Raw genomic sequence first — 18,980 nt, 5'->3', positions numbered from 1 at the left:
CCCCCACCATACACCTGGAAATTAAAGTGAAATCCATGGGATTTATTCCCAATAAAACTTAGAATTCAAATAAAAATAATTGAGGTTACAAGTGCATGGAGCAAAAGTGGTGTGGAGATAATGGAATGTATTCTAGAAAGAAAAGAATATTAATCTATTGGTATTAAGCACATCTCTTCAAATGTGCTTTTTGTCTGTGTTGGAGGGGAGCTTGTAGTATTAAATAAATATGGTAAGCTTTGCTAGGCAAGAGAAACATGTAGCCTTTAATACGAGTGTGGTGGGCAAACATAAGCATAGACTGGCCAGCTTGATACTGCTTTTACCAGTCATGTTGAATTGTGATAATACTGCAGCTTTTTGTAGTTTTATTGGACTTCATTGGGTTATTTATATGTTCCCGTTTTATCATTTTATTTTAGATCCCAGCCTGTCTGCCCACTTAACCTAGTCTGCATTGAGTATATACATAGAAAACTAGTTTAAGGATATAATCCAATATCTACCTCCATGGGAAGAAACACCTTCTTCTGTTGACCTCTGTTAACTGCTGTTAATCAAGAAGGAAGGAAGGGAAGAAGGAATCTTATTTATACTCAGATGGGGAAAAGTGAACGTAATGAGATTTATTTCTATTCTTATGATTAGGCTGCATGCAAGTAAGGAATGGAACAATATTTAAAATTATTATTAAGGCGTATAACAAAAAAACAACAATAAATAAGATTAGTAAACTATTAAAATAAAATTTCTAAATCATAAATGAGTTGCCTTCCAGATGTTGGGCTAAAATGCCCACCAATCCTGACTATTTGCTGATGGGAAGTTTAATCCAACAATACCTGAAAGCCAACCTGTACCATCGTTGCTCAAAATAACTTGTTTTTTTTTTAATGTAACTTTTTACATTTGTCTCTATTTCTTCCTAGCTCTGCTCTGCTTTTATATCTACAAAATTTCTAGTGCCTGTATGATCAAAGAACTCTTTTTTGTTTCATATATTGTTGATCACAATTTTATGGTTATTGTTGCATAGATCACAATTTTATATTTTTTATCATAAACAATAAGTTACACCAGGAGGAAAACAATCTTACTGATCTTATCCAGACTTAGAATATGCAGAAGAGCATAAAACTGAAAACTACAACTTGACAAACTGATGGAGATATGCCTAGTGAAGTTCTAGAACAACATTGCATAAATTGTATTTTCCATTTAATGAATGATACTTTAGATGTAGGACTTAGGTTTAGGATATATGATGATACATCTATATTCTCATATTCTAAAAGGTAGTTTTGTCTGCTCTTCTCCAGGTCCCCCCATCCCAATAGTTGGAATCGATGAGGCATTATGAGACCAACAAATGAAACAGATGTTTGGGAGTTTATACTTCTGGGTTTTTCTAATCATCCAAAAATGGAACCTTTACTCTTTGCAATCTTCTTCTTTCTATATGCTGCAACCCTTCTTGGGAACATTAGCATAATTTGCTTGGCCACAGCAGATCCCCAACTGCATACTCCCATGTATTTTTTCCTTCAACACTTGGCATTTCTGAACCTTTGCTACACCACTGCTGTAGTCCCTAAAATGTTGGCCAACCTGATATCCACCAAGAAAACTATATCGTATCAATTGTGCATGCTGCAAACCTATATCTCCCTCTTTATGGGAGCAGCAGAATGTCTCATTCTAGCAGTGATGGCATTTGACCGCTATGTAGCTGTGTGTCATCCCTTGCGTTACACCACAATAATGAGCTACCGTGTTTGTGTGAAGGCTGCAGCAGCATCTTGGACCATCAGTTTTCTAGTCTCTGTGGTTCCACTCTACTTATCCTTGCCCCCTCTTTGTGGACCCTATGTTATTAATCATGTTTTCTGTGAGGCTCCCATTCTGCTGCACATGATCTGTACTAATACTACCTTAAATGAACTTCTGATGTTGATAGGGGGTGCAGGCACATTAATGCTGCCCTTCATCCTGGTTCTGGTGTCCTACAGCTACATCATTGCTGCTATCATAAGACTCCGTACCACTAGTGGCAGACACAAAGCTTTTTCCACATGCTCTTCCCATCTAACAGTAGTGACCATCTATTATGGCACAGGAATGTTCATGTACATGAGGCCAAAATCATTTTACTCCCCGGAGAATGATAAAATGATTTCTATATTTTATGCAGTAATCAATCCTATGCTAAATCCCATTATATATAGTTTCAGGAACAAGGAAGTCAAAGATGCATTAATGAGAGCTTTGGGAAGGAATGTACTGAACAAGACATAAAAGCAATGTATTGTTAACAATGGAAGAGTGTTCATCAATGGTACTGTATTTTAAAATATGCATTAAATTGCTAATAAACCAAATAAGAATTTCATTATAAAGCATATTGTGTACTGCCATAAAATGACCCAGGGCCATCAATAATATAGATATAATGAAGGACATGTTAAATTAAGGAGGGCTAATGGTGCTGTGGTTTAAACCACAGAGCCTAGGGCTTGCTGATCAGAAGGTTGGCGGTTCGAATCCCCATGACGGGGTGAGCTCCTGTTGCTCGGTTCCAGCTCCTGCCCACCTAGCAGTTCGAAAGCACATCAAAGTGCAAGTAGTTAAATAGGTACCGCTCCAGCAGGAAGGTAAATGGCGTTTCCATGCGCTGCTCTGGTTTGCCAGAAGCGGCTTAGTCATGCTGGCCACATGACCTGGAAGCTGTACACCAGCTCCCTCGGCCATTAACGCGAGATGAGCACCACAACCCCAGAGTCAGACACGACTGGGCCTAATGGTCAGGGGTCCCTTTACCTTTACCTAATGGATTCTTAAATTCCTGGGCTCTGGGGTGGGAGATGGTGTCATTCTTGTTTTTGGACCTGAAACCACTTATCCACAAAGCTTGTGATCTATCAGTATTCAGCTTCAAAAAAAATTGGCCCTCAGACAGCCCATCAGGGCCTCCAGACACTGTTCTAGCACTTGCAAAGCCTCTTGTATCATATAATATGAAGAGATAGAATTGGGTGTCACCCACACATTAGGAATACTTCACACTAAGTCTCCAGATGATGCCTGGGTTTCATATAGAATAGATAAAAGTAGCATGGGAAATAAAATTGAATGTTTGCTTGACACCACTACATAAACACAAGAGTTGAAATAAAAGTCTTGCATGCCTATTCATTGGTAGCAGTCCAGCAGGTAGGAGTGGAACACCTCCAAAACAGTGTGTCCTACTTCCAACCCATTGGACAACAGACCTGGCTAGAACTGATGTGGGCTGGAGTCCAGCAGCCTCTGAAAGTTCACTAGTTCTACACACTTGTAATACATAGATGTCTCAAATGATATAACTTTTTATAGTAGGGAGCAGATGTTACCAACATGGCTTTTTTATTACATAGACATACAGTTATCACACCAGGGAACTGTTCGCAAACTCTATAATTAGTAAAATCGCCATAATTTCCTCAACCCCCATTTCATGGAGAGACAGTAACATCATCAACAAAAATTCAGATAAGAAACACTCCTTCCTGTGCTGTGTCATGAGAACTGGGTGTTGATCAATAAAAGAGGTACGGTGGTTAACCATAATTTGTTATTTTTGCTTTGCTATTTAACAGAACATTTTAGATTCTGTGGGTCAGTCTTAGAACGATTATAGTAGGGAGTCTTGTGGAGAATGCCAGTTTGCAGCTTCGGGATAGAGAGAGATGGATTTTCAATCAGGTGGTTACTCATCCTGTTATTTTTGCTGCTGCTGCTCCCTTCTCTTGTGTCCCAGGATACCAAATGGAAGCCTAGTAATACGATTAGTGTCCAAGACAATTTGTATCAACCAGGAGAAGCCATCATTGGTGGGATATTCTCTTTGGTATATCCCCAGTATCCTGAGAGAAACTGGAATGAACCTCCTCGTAGAAGTCATGAAATATATACGTAAGTTCTTTGTAGCTTAGTAGCAGGAAGTGTATTTGCCAGATGATTAACAGGGTTGCCATTTGTTGTATGAATTTAAGGAGGGGCTTAATTGCAAAGGCATTCCTTTTCTGTTCATTCTATGTATAGGTGAATTTATATGAAATATTACATTAAATTTCAGGAAACGTATCTTGAAATATTTATATTCTTGGTGAGTGTCCCATTGTCATTTCACTCTGCCTGTAGAGTTCCATTCCACAATCATCTTTTAAGAAATAAATCCAGATCACGACAAGAAGTATAATTTATCTCAACAGAAGCGAATTCTGCTATCTTTAATTCAATGCCTTAAATGCCATGGGGGGTGGGGCGGGTTGAGATCCAGGCCAGAGTGGCTTCCAGAAGGTCCTGTTTAATGAATATTCACCATGATTTGTTCATTCTAGAGAATACATTACTTTTACCATTTAATGAACACTCACATTTATTTGTTTGAGGCAAAGAGATGTTATCCTACACTTTTCAGTACATTTTCACATTCACTTTGCTTATCACAAGAAGTCTGATTTTTTGGTGCACTAGATTTGGATTACAAGAGCTCCAAATAAACTCCAATTGTGCAAGTTTATTTTGCCAGGATGTTATTGAATGCCATCTGATATAGTGGCAGTCTGGAAATGTCCTAAATTAGAAAATCTAATATGTCATTTGTTTCAATAGAGTTGGGTATGTTTAATTTTAATCAGTGAGATTTTGAAATTTTCTTTAATGGTCTTTTTCCGAGATAAGGAGGAAGGTGGGGTTTATATTACTTCTGGACTCTAAATACAGAAGCAGAAATAAATCCCATTCTGACCAATTTCAAACCACTGGTGTTTGCTGGGCAGTGGTAATCTTTTGAATTAACACACAAATGATATCAGTTAACCAATTCTGGTTAAATCACAATTTATGTCACAGATCTTCTTGTTCTGTCAGAAGCCGCTTTTCTTTTTCCTATTACAGGTGGTTAGCTATGTTGGTCTGCCATAGTCAAAACAAAATAAAAAATAAAAAAACCTTAGAGACCAGCTAAGTTTGTTCTTGGTATGAGCTTTCGTGTGCATGCACACTTCTTCAGATACACTGAAACAGAAGACACCAGACCCTTATATATAGTGAGAGAGTGGGGAGCGGTATTACTTGGAAGAGTAGTGGGAATGGGTGATTGGCTGATAGATGAAGGGAAACCTGTTGACGACTGTTAACGACAGCAATTGGTCTTACAGGAAAAAGCAAGGGGTGAGATGGCTAAAGATAGCTTTGTCATGTATAATGAGATAAGAAACCAATGTCTTTGTTCAGACCAGGTCTCTCCATGGTTTTAAGTTTGGTAATTAATTGCAATTCAGCAACTTCTCTTTCCAGTCTATTTCTGAAATTCCTTGGTAGTAAGACAGCTACTTTGAGATCTTGTATAGAATGTCCTGTGAGACTGAAGTGTTCTCCTACTGGTTTCTCTGTCTTGTGATTCCTGATATCAGATTTATGTCCATTTATCCTTTGGCGTAGGGTTTGGCCTGTTTGTCCAATATAGAGAGCTGAAGGGCACTGTTGGCATTTGATGGCATACACAATGTTAGAAGATGAGCAATTAAGTAGTCCTGAGATGGTATGTTTGATGTTGTTGGGGCCAGTAACGGTGTTGTCTGGGTGTATGTGGCAGCAAAGTTGGCATTCATATTTCCCTGAGACTTTTCACCTCCCTTTCTCAATCCAGAAATGAATGTGCAGGAAATATTTGGTAAAAGTAAGCTTGACTCTCTGTCAATCTCATTGTAGTTCGGTGCTGAATAATTATCAGCATGCTCTCGGTTTGTTGTTTGCCGTTCATGAGATCAATAAGAATCCAAATCTTTTGCCCAATATTACTCTGGGTTCCCATATGTATGACAACCTTTATGATGAAAAGATGACATATGATATCATGCTGGACTTACTATTCACACAACAAGAAAACGTGCAAAAGAACGGACCTAAAAGGAAATATATGAATGAGGATGTGTTTGCTGTCATTGCTGGTCTTGATACAAAAAATGCCTACCAGGTGGGAACAGTTTCAAGTGTCTTTAAGATTCCGCAGGTATGTGTGTATTTTTCTTTGTGTGGTGCCCTTTTCTTCTTGATTATCCACTGAGCTAATCTAATTTACCTCTGTAATATCAGAACATGGAGATTTAATATAAAGAATTTTTAAACAACTGACTGAGCTATCACAAGATGTAATTAAAATACATCTTGTATTAAAATAGAGAGTGGTGCATGCTCTGGTTATCTCTCGCTTGAACTACTGCAATGCGCCTGGACTACTGCAATGCGCTACCTTTGAGGAGGACCCGGAAACTACAACTAATCCAGAATGTGGCAGCTAAACTGGTGACTGGGAGCGGCCGCTTAGACCACATAACACCGGTCTTGAAAGACCTACATTGGCTTCCAATATGTTTCCGAGCACAATTCAAAGTGTTGGTGCTGATCTTTAATGCCCTAAATGGCCTCAATCCAGTATACCTGAAGGAGCGTCTCCACCCCCATCGTTCTGCCCGGACACTGAGGTCAAGTGCCGAGGGCCTTCTGGCGGTTCCCTCGTTGCGAGAAGCCAAGTTACAGGGAACCAGACAGAGGGCCTTTTTGGTAGTGGCACCTGCCCTGTAGAACACCCTCCCACCAGATGTCAAAGAGAAAAACAACTACCAGACTTTTAGGAGACATCTGAAAGCAGCCCTGTTTAGGGAAGCTTTTAATGTTTAATAGATTATTGTATTTTAACTTTCTGTTGGAAGCCGCCCAGAGTGGCTAGGGAAACCCAGCCAGATAGGAGGTATAAATAAATTATTATTATTATTATTATTATTATTATTATTATTATTATTATTATTACTATGAGAGGGGAAGGCTATACACTTTGTCTTGGTCAGAGGAGAGAAAGTTGAAATTACCCACTCACCCCCGATCCTGAAATGCAATCCCATATCTTTATAGAAGCAAGTCTTATTGAGTTCAAGGGGCTGCACTCCCAAGTGAGTGTGTGAGAGATTTCACCCTTGATCCTTTCTTTTTGTCTAAAGAACTGAAGCTTTTAATTTTCTTTATTCTTTCTGAAACTTAAGTTTGCACCACTTCATGATTATGCCGGCTGGGAAGTATTATGCCAACATTACTTGCTAATATTAGTTATGCAGTGGGAGAAAATTATGCATTTCATATATTGAAAGTTAATTGTATAATTAGATGCTAGGAGCTCCCAACAACAGCTCAGACATGTGCTATTTCTTTGCTGTCATCACCACTGTTTTTTCTCCATCAGTTTAACTATGGTGCATATGAGTCTACACTTAGAGGTACAACAGATTTCCCATTTTTGTATCGAATGTCACCAAGAGAAACTCTTCAACCCATTGGAATTACTCAGCTACTTTTGCATTTCAGATGGACATGGGTTGGGCCCATTGTTTCAAATGATGATGATGGAGAAAGCTTTGGTCAGATCCTGACATCTCTGCTTCTGCAGCATGGCATTTGTGTTGCCAGCCAGTATAAAGTAGGAGAATCAAAATATGTGTGGCATGAAACGTATCGCAACTATATGTCAAAGTTATATACGGAACTTTTCTTAAGTGAGATAAATGTGGTAATAGTCAGTGGAGACTACAATTCAATGAGTGGATTACAAGACCTCATGGGACGAAATTGGGAGATCAATCCTGGGAAAGTTTGGATCATAACTGCTCGGTGGGATTTCAAACAGCATATTGGTTTATTTGTAACACCTCCAGAAACGTACAAAGGTGCTTTTTCTTTTTCAGTCCACAAAAAGCCTGTGCCAGGTTTCCGTGAGTTTCTTGGGAGCTTTATGTCTGATAAGCAAGTGATTCGCTTTTTCATGGATTTCTGGTCAACTGCTTTTATTTGTTATTTTTATGAAGACAGCTTTTCACGTTGTTCACAAAGTAAGATGTGCACAGGCAAAGAGAAACTGGAATATCTGTCTGAGTATACATTTGATATGGATATGACTGGGGAGACCTATGGTATCTACAATGCTGCCTATGCTGTAGCCCATGCTTTACATGCCATCCATGAGTCCAGACCAAGAAGAGACAGAAGTGAACAGCTGGATATTCAATCATGGCAGGTAAATACATCGCCATAATAAAGTCCATGAGCTTGACATGATGTCTAATGTGCAAAACTGTTTACTTAGAGAACCAAATACAAATAAACAAATATGTCAATGTTTTGTATGTTGGTGAGTTTATAAGAGAATTAGGGAAGTCTGCTATGCTGTATTTGTGTGCACAGTAGACTTCTTAAGATGCTGCTTCCTGAAAAGGGAACAGAACTATTCTGGCCTAAAGGGATGAAGATTTATTCCTACTATGCATTGGATTTGGCTGATCCCCGAGCCACATTGTGGCTATTTGGAGGCATTGGTTGAGTTGGTTTGTGACAGCCACAAACCACTGTAGATTAGGTTGGATGGGCCAGAATGATCTAGGGCTGTCAGGGGTGGGGGGTGATTGAGTATCAAGAAAAGAAGGGAAGGAAGGAAGGAAGGAAGGAAGGAAGGAAGGAAGGAAGGAAGGCAGGCAACAAGTGAAAAAACCAGTGGAAAAGCCAAAACCTACCAGACCACTGGCTGATTCTTCCCAAGAGAAAGTAGGAGCCCAATGCCACCTGACTTTCCTTCCTGCCTGATACCCCTTCCTTGAAGCACCACCCTGTAGGATTGTTGCCTTTATGCAACAGCTGTGGAACTGAGTCATAAATCCTGCTCTTTCAAAATGTTCTATCTGTCTATGCAGATGTACGTCCTGTTGAGTTCAATGAGACAGAATTCCAGAATAAATAATGGACAATTTCAGAATTTTTCTTTCTTTCTTCAAATTCAGCTGAATTCCATACTGAAAAACATACATTTTAACAATGGTGCAGGGCACGAAGTATTGATTGAATATGGAGAAGTTTCAGCTGGCTATGATATCATCAACTGGCTCATTTCCCCTAATTTCTCTGTCATTAAACCCAAGTTTGCAAGTATTTCCCCAAACCATGAGTTCACCCTCACTGGCATAGATGTTGTGTGGAACGACAGACTTAAACAGGTAGGAAAATACTTAGCAGCTTATAGTCACAACTGAATGAAAATATGTTACTGCCCAGATGCTGCAGCACTGTTGCCCATGGGTCTTAGAGGTAAGATTAATCTTATTGTAAGTAGGGACAGAGCAGAAATCCACAGACCTTGCATTCCAAAGAGGACTCAGCTGATTCAATCTGGGTGGATCATGAGCCAAAATGGATCATGAATCCTATAAATCTGCAGTCCTATGAGTCCCTGTTTTTGTTTGTTTCTAACCAGTTGCTCGTAGGAGCCATGAGGGCACTGGGCTTCTTTCCTATGTGTGCTTTAAATAGAGCAAGTCACCCAGCAGCAATGGGACTTGACGGTGTTCTGCTGCTTTCAGACTCAAGTGTAGTGTGAAAACTTGACTGTGTACACAATCTATTGTAATTAGGACTGCAAGAAACTCCAAAATTTGCCCACCCTCCTAAAATTACTCTTCAATCGTCATATTGAGCCATTGGTGGTTGTTTGTCCATTCCCACTGATATTTCCCCTGAAAATGTACTGTCAATGACTTTAAATAATTATTTAGCTGATTAGAGCAAGAAGTTCTTGGGTTATCAGGTAGAATAGAAATATAGCTGTATTTGTATGAAAATTTGGATGTGGCAAAATATCCGTTTTCTAATCATTAGATACCACCAAGTTCTAGGTGTGTTGAGAGCTGTCACCATGGACAGCAAAGGATGGTTCAAGAAGGGAAACCAAGTTGTTGTTATGGCTGTAATCCATGCCCAGAAGACATGTTTTCTAATGAGACAGGTAGGTGATATACAGACTGAGAGGAGATACAATAGCCAAATATCTAAAGGGCTGTAACATGGAAGCAGCAGCAAGGTTGTTTTCTCCTTTCCCAGAGAGTAGTACCCAAACCAATGTCTTCGAGTTACATGAAAAGAGATTCCAGCTAAACAAGCTGTCTGATAGTGGAATGAAATCTCTTGGAAGGTGGTGGACTCTTGTTCCTTGGAGGTTTTTATGCAGAGATTGGTTGGTCATCTGTCATGGATGCTTTAGTTGAGATTCCTGCATTGCATAGGGTTGGGCAAGATGATTCTCATGGTTCTTTCCATCTCTACACTACTATAAACTGAATTCTATAATTACATGAGTTGAGTGTAATTAAATATGTACACAAACGGGAAATATCTTCAAAGAAATTGACCACACATATTTAGGTGCACTTATGCACATAAATGCTCCTATTGACTAAAATTTCTATCTTATCCATGGATATTCAGAATAAAATTTTACTATGTTTCGGGGACTTACCACTAGGCAAAGTTTGTATAACTTGGACTGGAAGCATCTTCTTTCAGTTAGATGTGAAACGGGGAGTCATTATTATCTAGCATTAAACTGACACACCTTCAGCTTTGTGCAAACTAATAGAGGTATAGCAATTGCAACAGTTACTGACACTTTCTTGGTCCCTTTCAGATGCAGTTCATTGTCTGAAATGCCCAGAAGATCAATATCCAAACAGGAACAAAAACAAATGTGTTCAAAAGGTTCTGAGCTTCCTTGCCTATCATGAGCCCTTGGGCATTGTTTTGGTTGTCCTTGCTATCTTTTTTGCTGCATTAACAGTTTTGGTAATACACATTTTTCTAAAGAACTGGACTACCCCTATTGTCAAAGCCAACAACCGGAACCTCACCTGTGTTCTGCTTGCCTCCATTTTCCTTTGCTACCTTTCTTCCCTTCTCTTCATTGGCAAGCCTGGGAAGCTGGGCTGCTTGCTCCGGCAAACAGCATTTGGCATCATTTTCTCTGTTGTAGTTTCTTGTGTGTTGGCAAAAACCATCATGGTGGTCCTGGCCTTCCTGGCCACAAAGCCAGGCAACAGCATGAGGAAATGGCTAGGGCAGAAAGTAGCCACCTCCATTGTTATTTTGTGCTCACTCATTCAAGCAGATATTTGCATTGTGTGGCTGTTAACTTCTCCTCCCTTCCCCAATGCTGACATGGACTCACAGGCTGGATATATTATATTGGAATGTAATGAAGGTTCCATCACCATGTTCTACTGTGTCTTGGGCTACTTGGGCATTCTGGCCATGATCAGCTTCACCGTAGCCTTCCTGGCCAGGAAACTGCCAGATACATTCAACGAAGCCAAGTTCATCACTTTCAGCATGCTGGTGTTTTGCAGTGTTTGGATCTCCTTCATTCCGGGTTACTTGAGCACCAAGGGGAAATACATAGTGGCTGTGGAAGTTTTTGCCATCTTGGCCTCCAACACTGGCCTCTTGCTTTGCATATTTCTTCCAAAATGCTACATCATTGTTCTAAGATCTGATCTGAACACAAGAAAGGTCCTAATAGAAAAAAAGAGTTATTAACCCTAAGTGATTAGTTGACTTTATGTTCATTGCAGGACTGATAACATATCACAAAAAAATCAGAAATTGGCTACTGTTTGAGACACAAGTCAAATTTCCATTTTGTAGGAGTCAAACCTTATTTCCATTGGGCAGATTGCCATCATTTTCTTTGGCAGCATCATAATATATTTTCAAGCATCTCCTTGGAATAGGGCAGAAAATGACAACCACACTGGCTTGGTGTAGCTTTACAAAAATTCACTTTCCCCCTTGAAGTGAAATAGAGGGGTATTGATTTGAAACTCTCATTCCAGCCAACCTATCAAACTTATAATATTCAGTTCTGAACTTTCAGTTTCAAAAATTCAGTCCCCTTAATGGTATATTTATCTGTTCACATTATATTTAATGAAGCCCATGTGATGTATTTGCAAATTTATATCGCACTTTGTGTGAGGCTGCCCATGGGCTTGTTCTGGAAGCTCCAGCTGGTGCTTAATACAGCAGCTAGACTGCTGATTGGGGCAGACACCTGGGGAAAACCGCTCCTTAGTGCTCAAGCAGACCAAACAGCATTTTGGAGTTTCTCCAGATTGAAGTTTGCTCCAGTTTAGAGTTAAATAATGGGTTTTTAGTGGAGCAAGGGGGAAACTACTCAGACCCATAATTCTAGGCACAGGACAAGTGGAAGAGCCCTTAATATTGATTCAATCCATAATAATTGTACATTTTGTACTTTTAAAAAAGTATATGAAATTCTTAATCTCTGGATAGCGGTTTTTTTAATTGCTTCCCAGAGGTTCATTGTATGTTTTTAGAAGATGAAATAATGGATTTGTCAGTGATAATATAAGGAAACCTGCTATCTTTTCATCCTCTTTGCAGACTCAGAGTATTGTGAAATATAGGCCAATGTTGTCTTTCTATGGATGAAGTTGAATAGAAACAAGCAGGCATTGTGGTGTACATTTTTATCATCCTCATCATTAGCATTAATTCGGCTTGAATCATTAAATAGTAGTATTTTGAAATAATTAATACACTGAATATCAGTTACACAAACAGACAGACAGACAAAAAAAGAAAAAAGAAAACCTGATGAGAAATACAGAGAAGTTTCCAAATAATTGGGTATAGGGAGGGTTTGGTTCCATTAATCTGATATTCTCCTTCTGTTAGAACTTCTACGGGGACATATTTGGAATATCCAAAAGTAAGACTCTCACTGTTTGTCCCTCCAATTTTTTCCTGCTGGGATTTGTAAAGGTAAGCATCCTAAATCCTGCCATGGGAATAATATCTCTTTCTTTATCATCAGATGACTTTTAGAGATTTATGCAGAGTTATTAGAGGTAGATTGAGAAAATGCTATGATAGAAAAGAGGCGCCTGAGGTTGGATACACAAACTCTGCCCAAAAGTAGCATCATATACCAATTTTGGCTTCTCTCACTTTCTCTGTTCTCCACGTTTCCACATTAGTTTCCATTTTAAAAGATCTCTTGAAATTGTATCACAACTTTAGTGTTCATTTCTCCTAATATAAACAATTTTATGTGAAACTTTGCTCAATATACAGGTACTTTTTATAATGTATTTTATGCTATTTTCACTAATATATGCATTTCCATGCACTATTTACCTTAGTAAATGCTTTTTTGTTTTTGTTTTTTTGCAAATGGCACTTGACTGATTACCTGCATTGCGAAATTCAAAAACATGTGAATTATGAAGGATGGATGTGTTTCAGTTGAATATAGTTTTGGGAAATGTGAATTAGGTACGTGTGCTTTGAACATGAACTGAATTATTCCCCCACCACCACTGCCACTTTAACCATGAGGCTGGGGCAACATAGCTTTTGTATAGATTTTTAGGTTGTAAAACATTTAGTACATAAATACTATTTCTTTGGCAAGTGGAGTTTTAGACTCCACTGGTCCTGGCTGTATTGCTCCACTCAGTAACTCATCAGGAATTAAGCAGAATGTTGTAGGGAGAGGGAAGAGAAAAACAATATTAATAGTGTGTTTCACAACTGAAGTAACATTCCTGATAATTTAATGAGGACCTCATAACAGCACTACATCCAGAGTCTAAAATTACCCCCTGGGTTTCCCCATACACTTTAACACATGTATTTCTTTGATGACCCAAATCATCAATTTGAAACATGAGAAAACTTTCTGTTCTTGAGTTAGAAATATATTTTAAATAAAACATGATTTTTAAAAATGTTTCCTTAATTTTATAATTTCCAAGAAATCCACCTACTACAGAGCCAATGTACAAGAGCATCCATCAACACCTAAGAGGTTGGTTTCAAAAATATATCAGCTGACCCTCTCATAAGAACATAAGAAGAGTCCTAATGGTTCACAATATGAGTTCATCAAATTTGGCATTGAGTTCCTGGTTCGACATTCAATAATAGCAGCCTCATTTCTCTTCTGAGATACAAAGAAGCTGACTGAGAAAACACCCAGAAATCAAACGGGGAAAGGATGTTGAAGAGAGGGTAGGGGCTGATTGCTGGTGGGATATTTCCATTATACTGAATGGGAGCAAAACAGAGCTTCAGATTTCATACAAGATTTTGCTCCAAATAACAAATCAAAGCAGAACACAGAATCAGAACAACTGTTTTGGATGCAGCACCAATCAGGCTGCTTCCAAATGCTATAAATATGGACTAAGAGTGAATCTTGTGGTTGCTGCACATGCGTAGTGAACCACTCTGTTTCTTTCTTTTCCTATATTTTCATAATATATTGTTTCCTATAGAATAGAATGCATGAAAATATGGAGAAATATAATAAGACTATTGTGACTGAATTCATCCTTTTGGGATTTGAGACAATCCGCTCTGTTGAGATTCTGATCTTCATTACCTTCCTAATTATATATGCATTGACCATTACCAGTAATGTTACATTAATTGCACTAGTCCTGGCCAATCACCAACTTCAATTGCCCATGTATATTTTCTTGATTAACCTTTCATTCCTGGAACTCATAATCACATCAACTGTCATGCCTAAAATGCTAATAAATTTTATCACGGGGAAGAAGACCATCTCCTTTGTGGGCTGCCTTACTCAGTCCTACTTCTATTTCCTCATGGGCTCAACTGAATTCTTCATTCTGGCTGTAATGTCATTTGATCGCTACGTTGCAATATGCTACCCATTGCGCTATGCATCCATCATGAACAGCAATGCCTGTTTCCAGCTCCTTTTGGGATCATGGATTGGTGGCTTTCTGATTATTCTAGTTCCCAGCATTGTAACAGCTGGCCTTCCATTCTGTGGCCCAAATATAGTCAACCACTTCTTCTGTGACAGCGCCCCCTTGCTCAAGCTTGTCTGTGCTGACACATCATTGGCTGAAAAGGTTGATTTTGGGACATCTTGCATATTGCTTCTGGGTTCACTTCTTATAACAGTTGTGTCCTATATTTATATTATTGTTGCTGTCTTGAAGATACCATCAACACAAGGTCGACAGAAGGCTTTCTCAACCTGTGTTTCTCATATCACTGTGGTATCATTGTATTATGGGAGCTCAATTGTCATTTATGTCCGTCCGACCAAAGGGAACGTTCTGGATTTCAACAAGATAGGCACAGTACTGAACACAATAGTGACACCCATGCTAAACCCTTTCATATATTGTCTCAGGAATGAGAAGGTGAAGGATTGCCTGAAACTTTCGTTCAGTAAAATCATAATGTTTCTTAAGAAATGAATGTTACAGGATATTCCATCAAATGGAGTTTTAGGATTCTTTTATTTAAATGGGAGAGAGTCAGTATAAGACAGCAAGTAGTGTGTTGGACATAGGACATGAAGATCAGGTTCAAATCTCCACCTAGACAGAGAACTAACGGGTTCCTTAATTTCTGTTACTCCTGCCTACTTCTGAAGGTTGTTGCAAAGATGAAATGTAGTTAACCATGTATGTGTGCCTTCCCATTCTGTGTGTAACCTGGAAGAAGTTTGAAAGTGGACATTTTTGTTAAAAAAGGGGGGGGAATAAACAGGTGCTTTTACTCCTCTGTTTCCATGGAATTAAAGTGGCTAAATTTGACTGACTCGTGCCTTTTGTGATTTAAGGGGGAGGGTTTAAGGGGCATATTTTAATCTAAGTCTTTCTTGTTTACTAGAGTTATACACCAGCTCTTCATTTGGGTGCTAAATATAAGTGTTTTAAATAAAGGGGAAAGCCTTACAGTATCGTGATCTTTTGCAACTTCAAGGCCAAATCAAGAGACAGGAATAAAAGCTGGGTTGAACTTGGACCTCCTTATTTAAACCCATAACAAAGCTCCTACAGAGGAGAGGGAAACAACAAATGTAGCTTCCTTTCAGATGAGAAAACAAAATTGTATTTTGCACAGTTTTGTGGGGCTAGTCTTATTTTCCCAACTCAGTATCCTTCTATATATGTTGATGGACTCCAACTCTCTGTCCATTGGACATGTTGGCTAGAGCTTACTGGAGTGGGTAACCAACAAGATCAGAAGGGTGCCAGGGGTAATGAAAGAAAAGGGTAATGATTTATGGACTGAGCCAATAAATTAAATCATGGCACCAATATATTCTGTATAGGCGTGGAACTGCCAAAGAAGCATCCCTAATTTTAGAAGAGCATTATATTCTGTCAAAACTCATTGAGGTGCAACTGTGTGGTTCTGCGCATTTTCACAGAAATTTCCATTTTTCATATCAGCACACCTGAGAATTATCATAAAATACAAAGGGAGAGGGAACCTTTAAAAATATATGCACTTGTTAATGAAGTCCCTTGAGGTCCAAGGCAAAAATCCTGAAAGCAATAACTTGGGTATTTGGGGAAGCTCAGTGCTGCTCTCTAAAAAGGTAAGAGAATAAGAAGACCACAATGTGCTCATTGAGTGTTTTCCTACCCCATAATGTCATTTGAAAACAGTTATTTGTTATCTCTCTGTACACTGAAGACAGCCTCTGCTAACTCCATTGTATGAGGAAGCATTATAGATTACTTTGTAAAAACTGTGATGGATGAACACTGGAAAATGGAATATTTGAGAATGAGTGTATTGCATCATTGATCTAGGAAATAGGGACCTAGATATGATGCTGGAAGCTCTCAGTTGTGTGCCTTGTTCACTTTCAAAACTGCTTTTGAGAAGAATATTGTTGTGAGGTAGTTCTTTTTTTGCAGGGTAGGGTGGATAGACTGTATGCCTGAGTCTCTTCTAATTCCTGGATCCAACCAGGATCCCATTGCTGGAACAGCCAGACATGATTCTTGGTAATTGCCCCTGAGTATGAGTTGTTAAGGAAGTGGCTCTCACCAGGAGGCACCCTCCCTCAACTATCTGGTAGTAACCAAGACAAAAACCAGAGTTAAGGTGTGAGAGAGCTACAAGCTAGAAGCAGGAAGCTGCAGGCTAGGCAGCTCAGGGACAGAGCCATGCCTGATTTCTGCTGGAATCCAAGGCTGTGGCTATGGGAGAAACAATACCTTACTGGGGTGTTAATGCTACATCATAGGCTCAGGTTGCATATATATGTAAAAACAACCATATATCATAAAGACACCACAGTCTCCACTGTCCCTCATTCCAAGGAAGCCAAAACCTAGGTAAGCACCACTTAGAGATTGGTGGTACAGTGGTACCTCTGGTTGCAGATATGATCCGTTCCAGGGTGCCATTTGCACCCCGAAAAGTCCGCAACCAGAGCGGCACTTTTGTGCATGCGCAGAAGCGTGAAGTGCCCATAATGCTTCTGTGCATGTGCGAACTGCGCAGAACGCTTTTGCGCATGCGCGCACAGCGAAACCCAGAAGTAAACACTTCCGGGTTTGCCACGTTCTTAACATGAAAAAACGCAACTTGAAGCATCTGTAACATGAGGTATGACTGTACATACAACAATATAGCAGAATCCAAAGTCTCTGCAAACAAATGTATATCAGTTCATCTCTCTTCTCCTGCATTGGAAACTTGGAGCGTTTTCAGCTTGGTCTTGTTTATGAAATGCTGCTTCACTATACTGTTGAAAGAAAATAGCATTCCAAAATGTAACTCTCAGCTAATGAAATCTATCCAAAAGATTTTTGTCTTCAAAAGTTTGCTTTCTCTTTCTGCTTCTCACACATTTGTTAAGAAAATGCACAATGGAAATTGACGTAAAAAGGTTTTATATTGTTATGGTCTCTAAAGCTGCTAAAGAAATATGCTGAGCTGAAGCAGACAATCTAAAGTCAAAACAAGAGAGATAATTTGTTGGAACCATGATAGAGGTGGATTTTAAACTCAGCCACTGCAAAGCCGCTTCTAAATCTTCTGTGAAGTAGCTGAAACAGGTAAGACAACAGAACATCTCCTTTTCGCTAATTAGACAATCATCTGAACCTCATTTTGTCAACTGGAAATTGCAATCTATGGCAAGGATGAGGAACATTGTGCTTTCCAGAACAGCTGTTGTTGGTCTGTAGCTGTACCATCCCTGACAAATAGTGAGGCAAGCTGAAGTTGATGAAAACTGGACTCCATCAATATCTGTAGGGCCACTGGACCTCTAATCCTGAGCTTGAGGTACAAGTTAGGGGTAATTCTGTATTTCTCATGTTTTTGAATCCCAGAGAAAACTGAATCACCTCTCACAGTTTGCATTAAGATGAGCAAACCAAATTTTGTCATGCAATGCTCTCACATTAGCCCAACTTGGTGTTCTTTGGATGTTGATGGACTCTTAACTCTCTGACCATTGGATATGCTGGGCTGATGGAAGTGGGAATCCAACATTGGAAGAACACCAGGTTGTGAAAGTCTGGAGTAAGGATTTGTGGACTGGACCGCTAGATTAAATGATGGCATAAGAATAGAGCTAGTATTAGGTTTCTCAGGTTTCTTCCAAATATGTATCTCTGTAGTTCCCATCATCAAGTGTGTCAATGCAGGATCTTTTCCTTTCCTGGAACATAGTTCTGCTTCTCTAAATATCCTGTGGCCCCTGCTCCTTCAAGTAGCCTAATTTATAGTATCACAACAACTTGCCTAATATAGTCTATCAATATTGAGGAACTACTTACACACACAAAGGTGGATTCTGGAAAGGGCTAGAACTACCTTTAGTTGGAATGAGATATCTGTCTTATGTGGCATATGCTGAGGGGCAGGGAGTGGTGGTGAGTGGTTGAAGTAAATAATTTCACACCTGCCCTATGGTCTCTAAACTAGTGTACTGTCCTGAGGTGTGGTGATGAACACAGCCCCATAGCCGGATATGAAATTAGATTCAATGGTTGGATTGTGATACTGGAATGTAGATCATCTTGTCCTTCACCCCAGGCAAATATATATACCGGTAGATAGATAGATAGATAGATAGATAGATAGATAGGGCTGGCCTAGATTTGGGGCAATTATTGGTGCTCTTTAAACTGGTATTCTTCAACATTTTAAGATCCAAGATCCAACTTTATTCCATGTATTTGGGGATCTACATCTTTTTGTTATATATCAATATGGTTGTGCTGCTGCTGCTGTTGTTGCAACCTACC

General features: G+C 39.3%; 4 protein-coding genes across 4 annotated transcripts; all 4 read left to right on the top strand.

The window, feature by feature from the left end:
• Window positions 1-1,356: 1,356 nt before the first annotated feature.
• LOC117057760 (olfactory receptor 2G3-like) lies at window positions 1,357-2,295 on the top strand. The gene has a single exon (XM_033168600.1). It carries the CDS (start codon window positions 1,357-1,359, stop codon window positions 2,293-2,295), a length of 939 nt encoding a protein of 312 aa, XP_033024491.1.
• Window positions 2,296-5,857: 3,562 nt separating this feature from the next.
• Window positions 5,858-9,113, top strand: LOC117057759 (vomeronasal type-2 receptor 116-like). The gene is made up of 3 exons (XM_033168599.1): window positions 5,858-6,055; window positions 7,211-8,107; window positions 8,865-9,113. The coding sequence occupies exons 1-3, from the start codon at window positions 5,858-5,860 to the stop codon at window positions 9,111-9,113; spliced, it is 1,344 nt and encodes a 447-aa protein (XP_033024490.1).
• A 42-nt stretch (window positions 9,114-9,155) lies between these two features.
• Window positions 9,156-11,445, top strand: LOC117057758 (vomeronasal type-2 receptor 26-like). Its single transcript, XM_033168598.1, has 2 exons — window positions 9,156-9,168; window positions 10,541-11,445. Exons 1-2 carry the CDS (start codon window positions 9,156-9,158, stop codon window positions 11,443-11,445), a joined length of 918 nt encoding a protein of 305 aa, XP_033024489.1.
• A 2,769-nt stretch (window positions 11,446-14,214) lies between these two features.
• Window positions 14,215-15,219, top strand: LOC117058690 (olfactory receptor 6M1-like). The gene has a single exon (XM_033170024.1). It carries the CDS (start codon window positions 14,217-14,219, stop codon window positions 15,171-15,173), a length of 957 nt encoding a protein of 318 aa, XP_033025915.1. The 5' UTR covers window positions 14,215-14,216; the 3' UTR covers window positions 15,174-15,219.
• Window positions 15,220-18,980: the final 3,761 nt, after the last annotated feature.

The sequence above is a fragment of the Lacerta agilis genome, chromosome 14, assembly GCF_009819535.1.
Source record: "Lacerta agilis isolate rLacAgi1 chromosome 14, rLacAgi1.pri, whole genome shotgun sequence".
NCBI lineage: Eukaryota > Metazoa > Chordata > Lepidosauria > Squamata > Lacertidae > Lacerta > Lacerta agilis.
The sequence above is the reverse complement of the archived record's forward strand: the minus strand, read 5'-3'. Positions and strand labels throughout refer to the sequence as shown.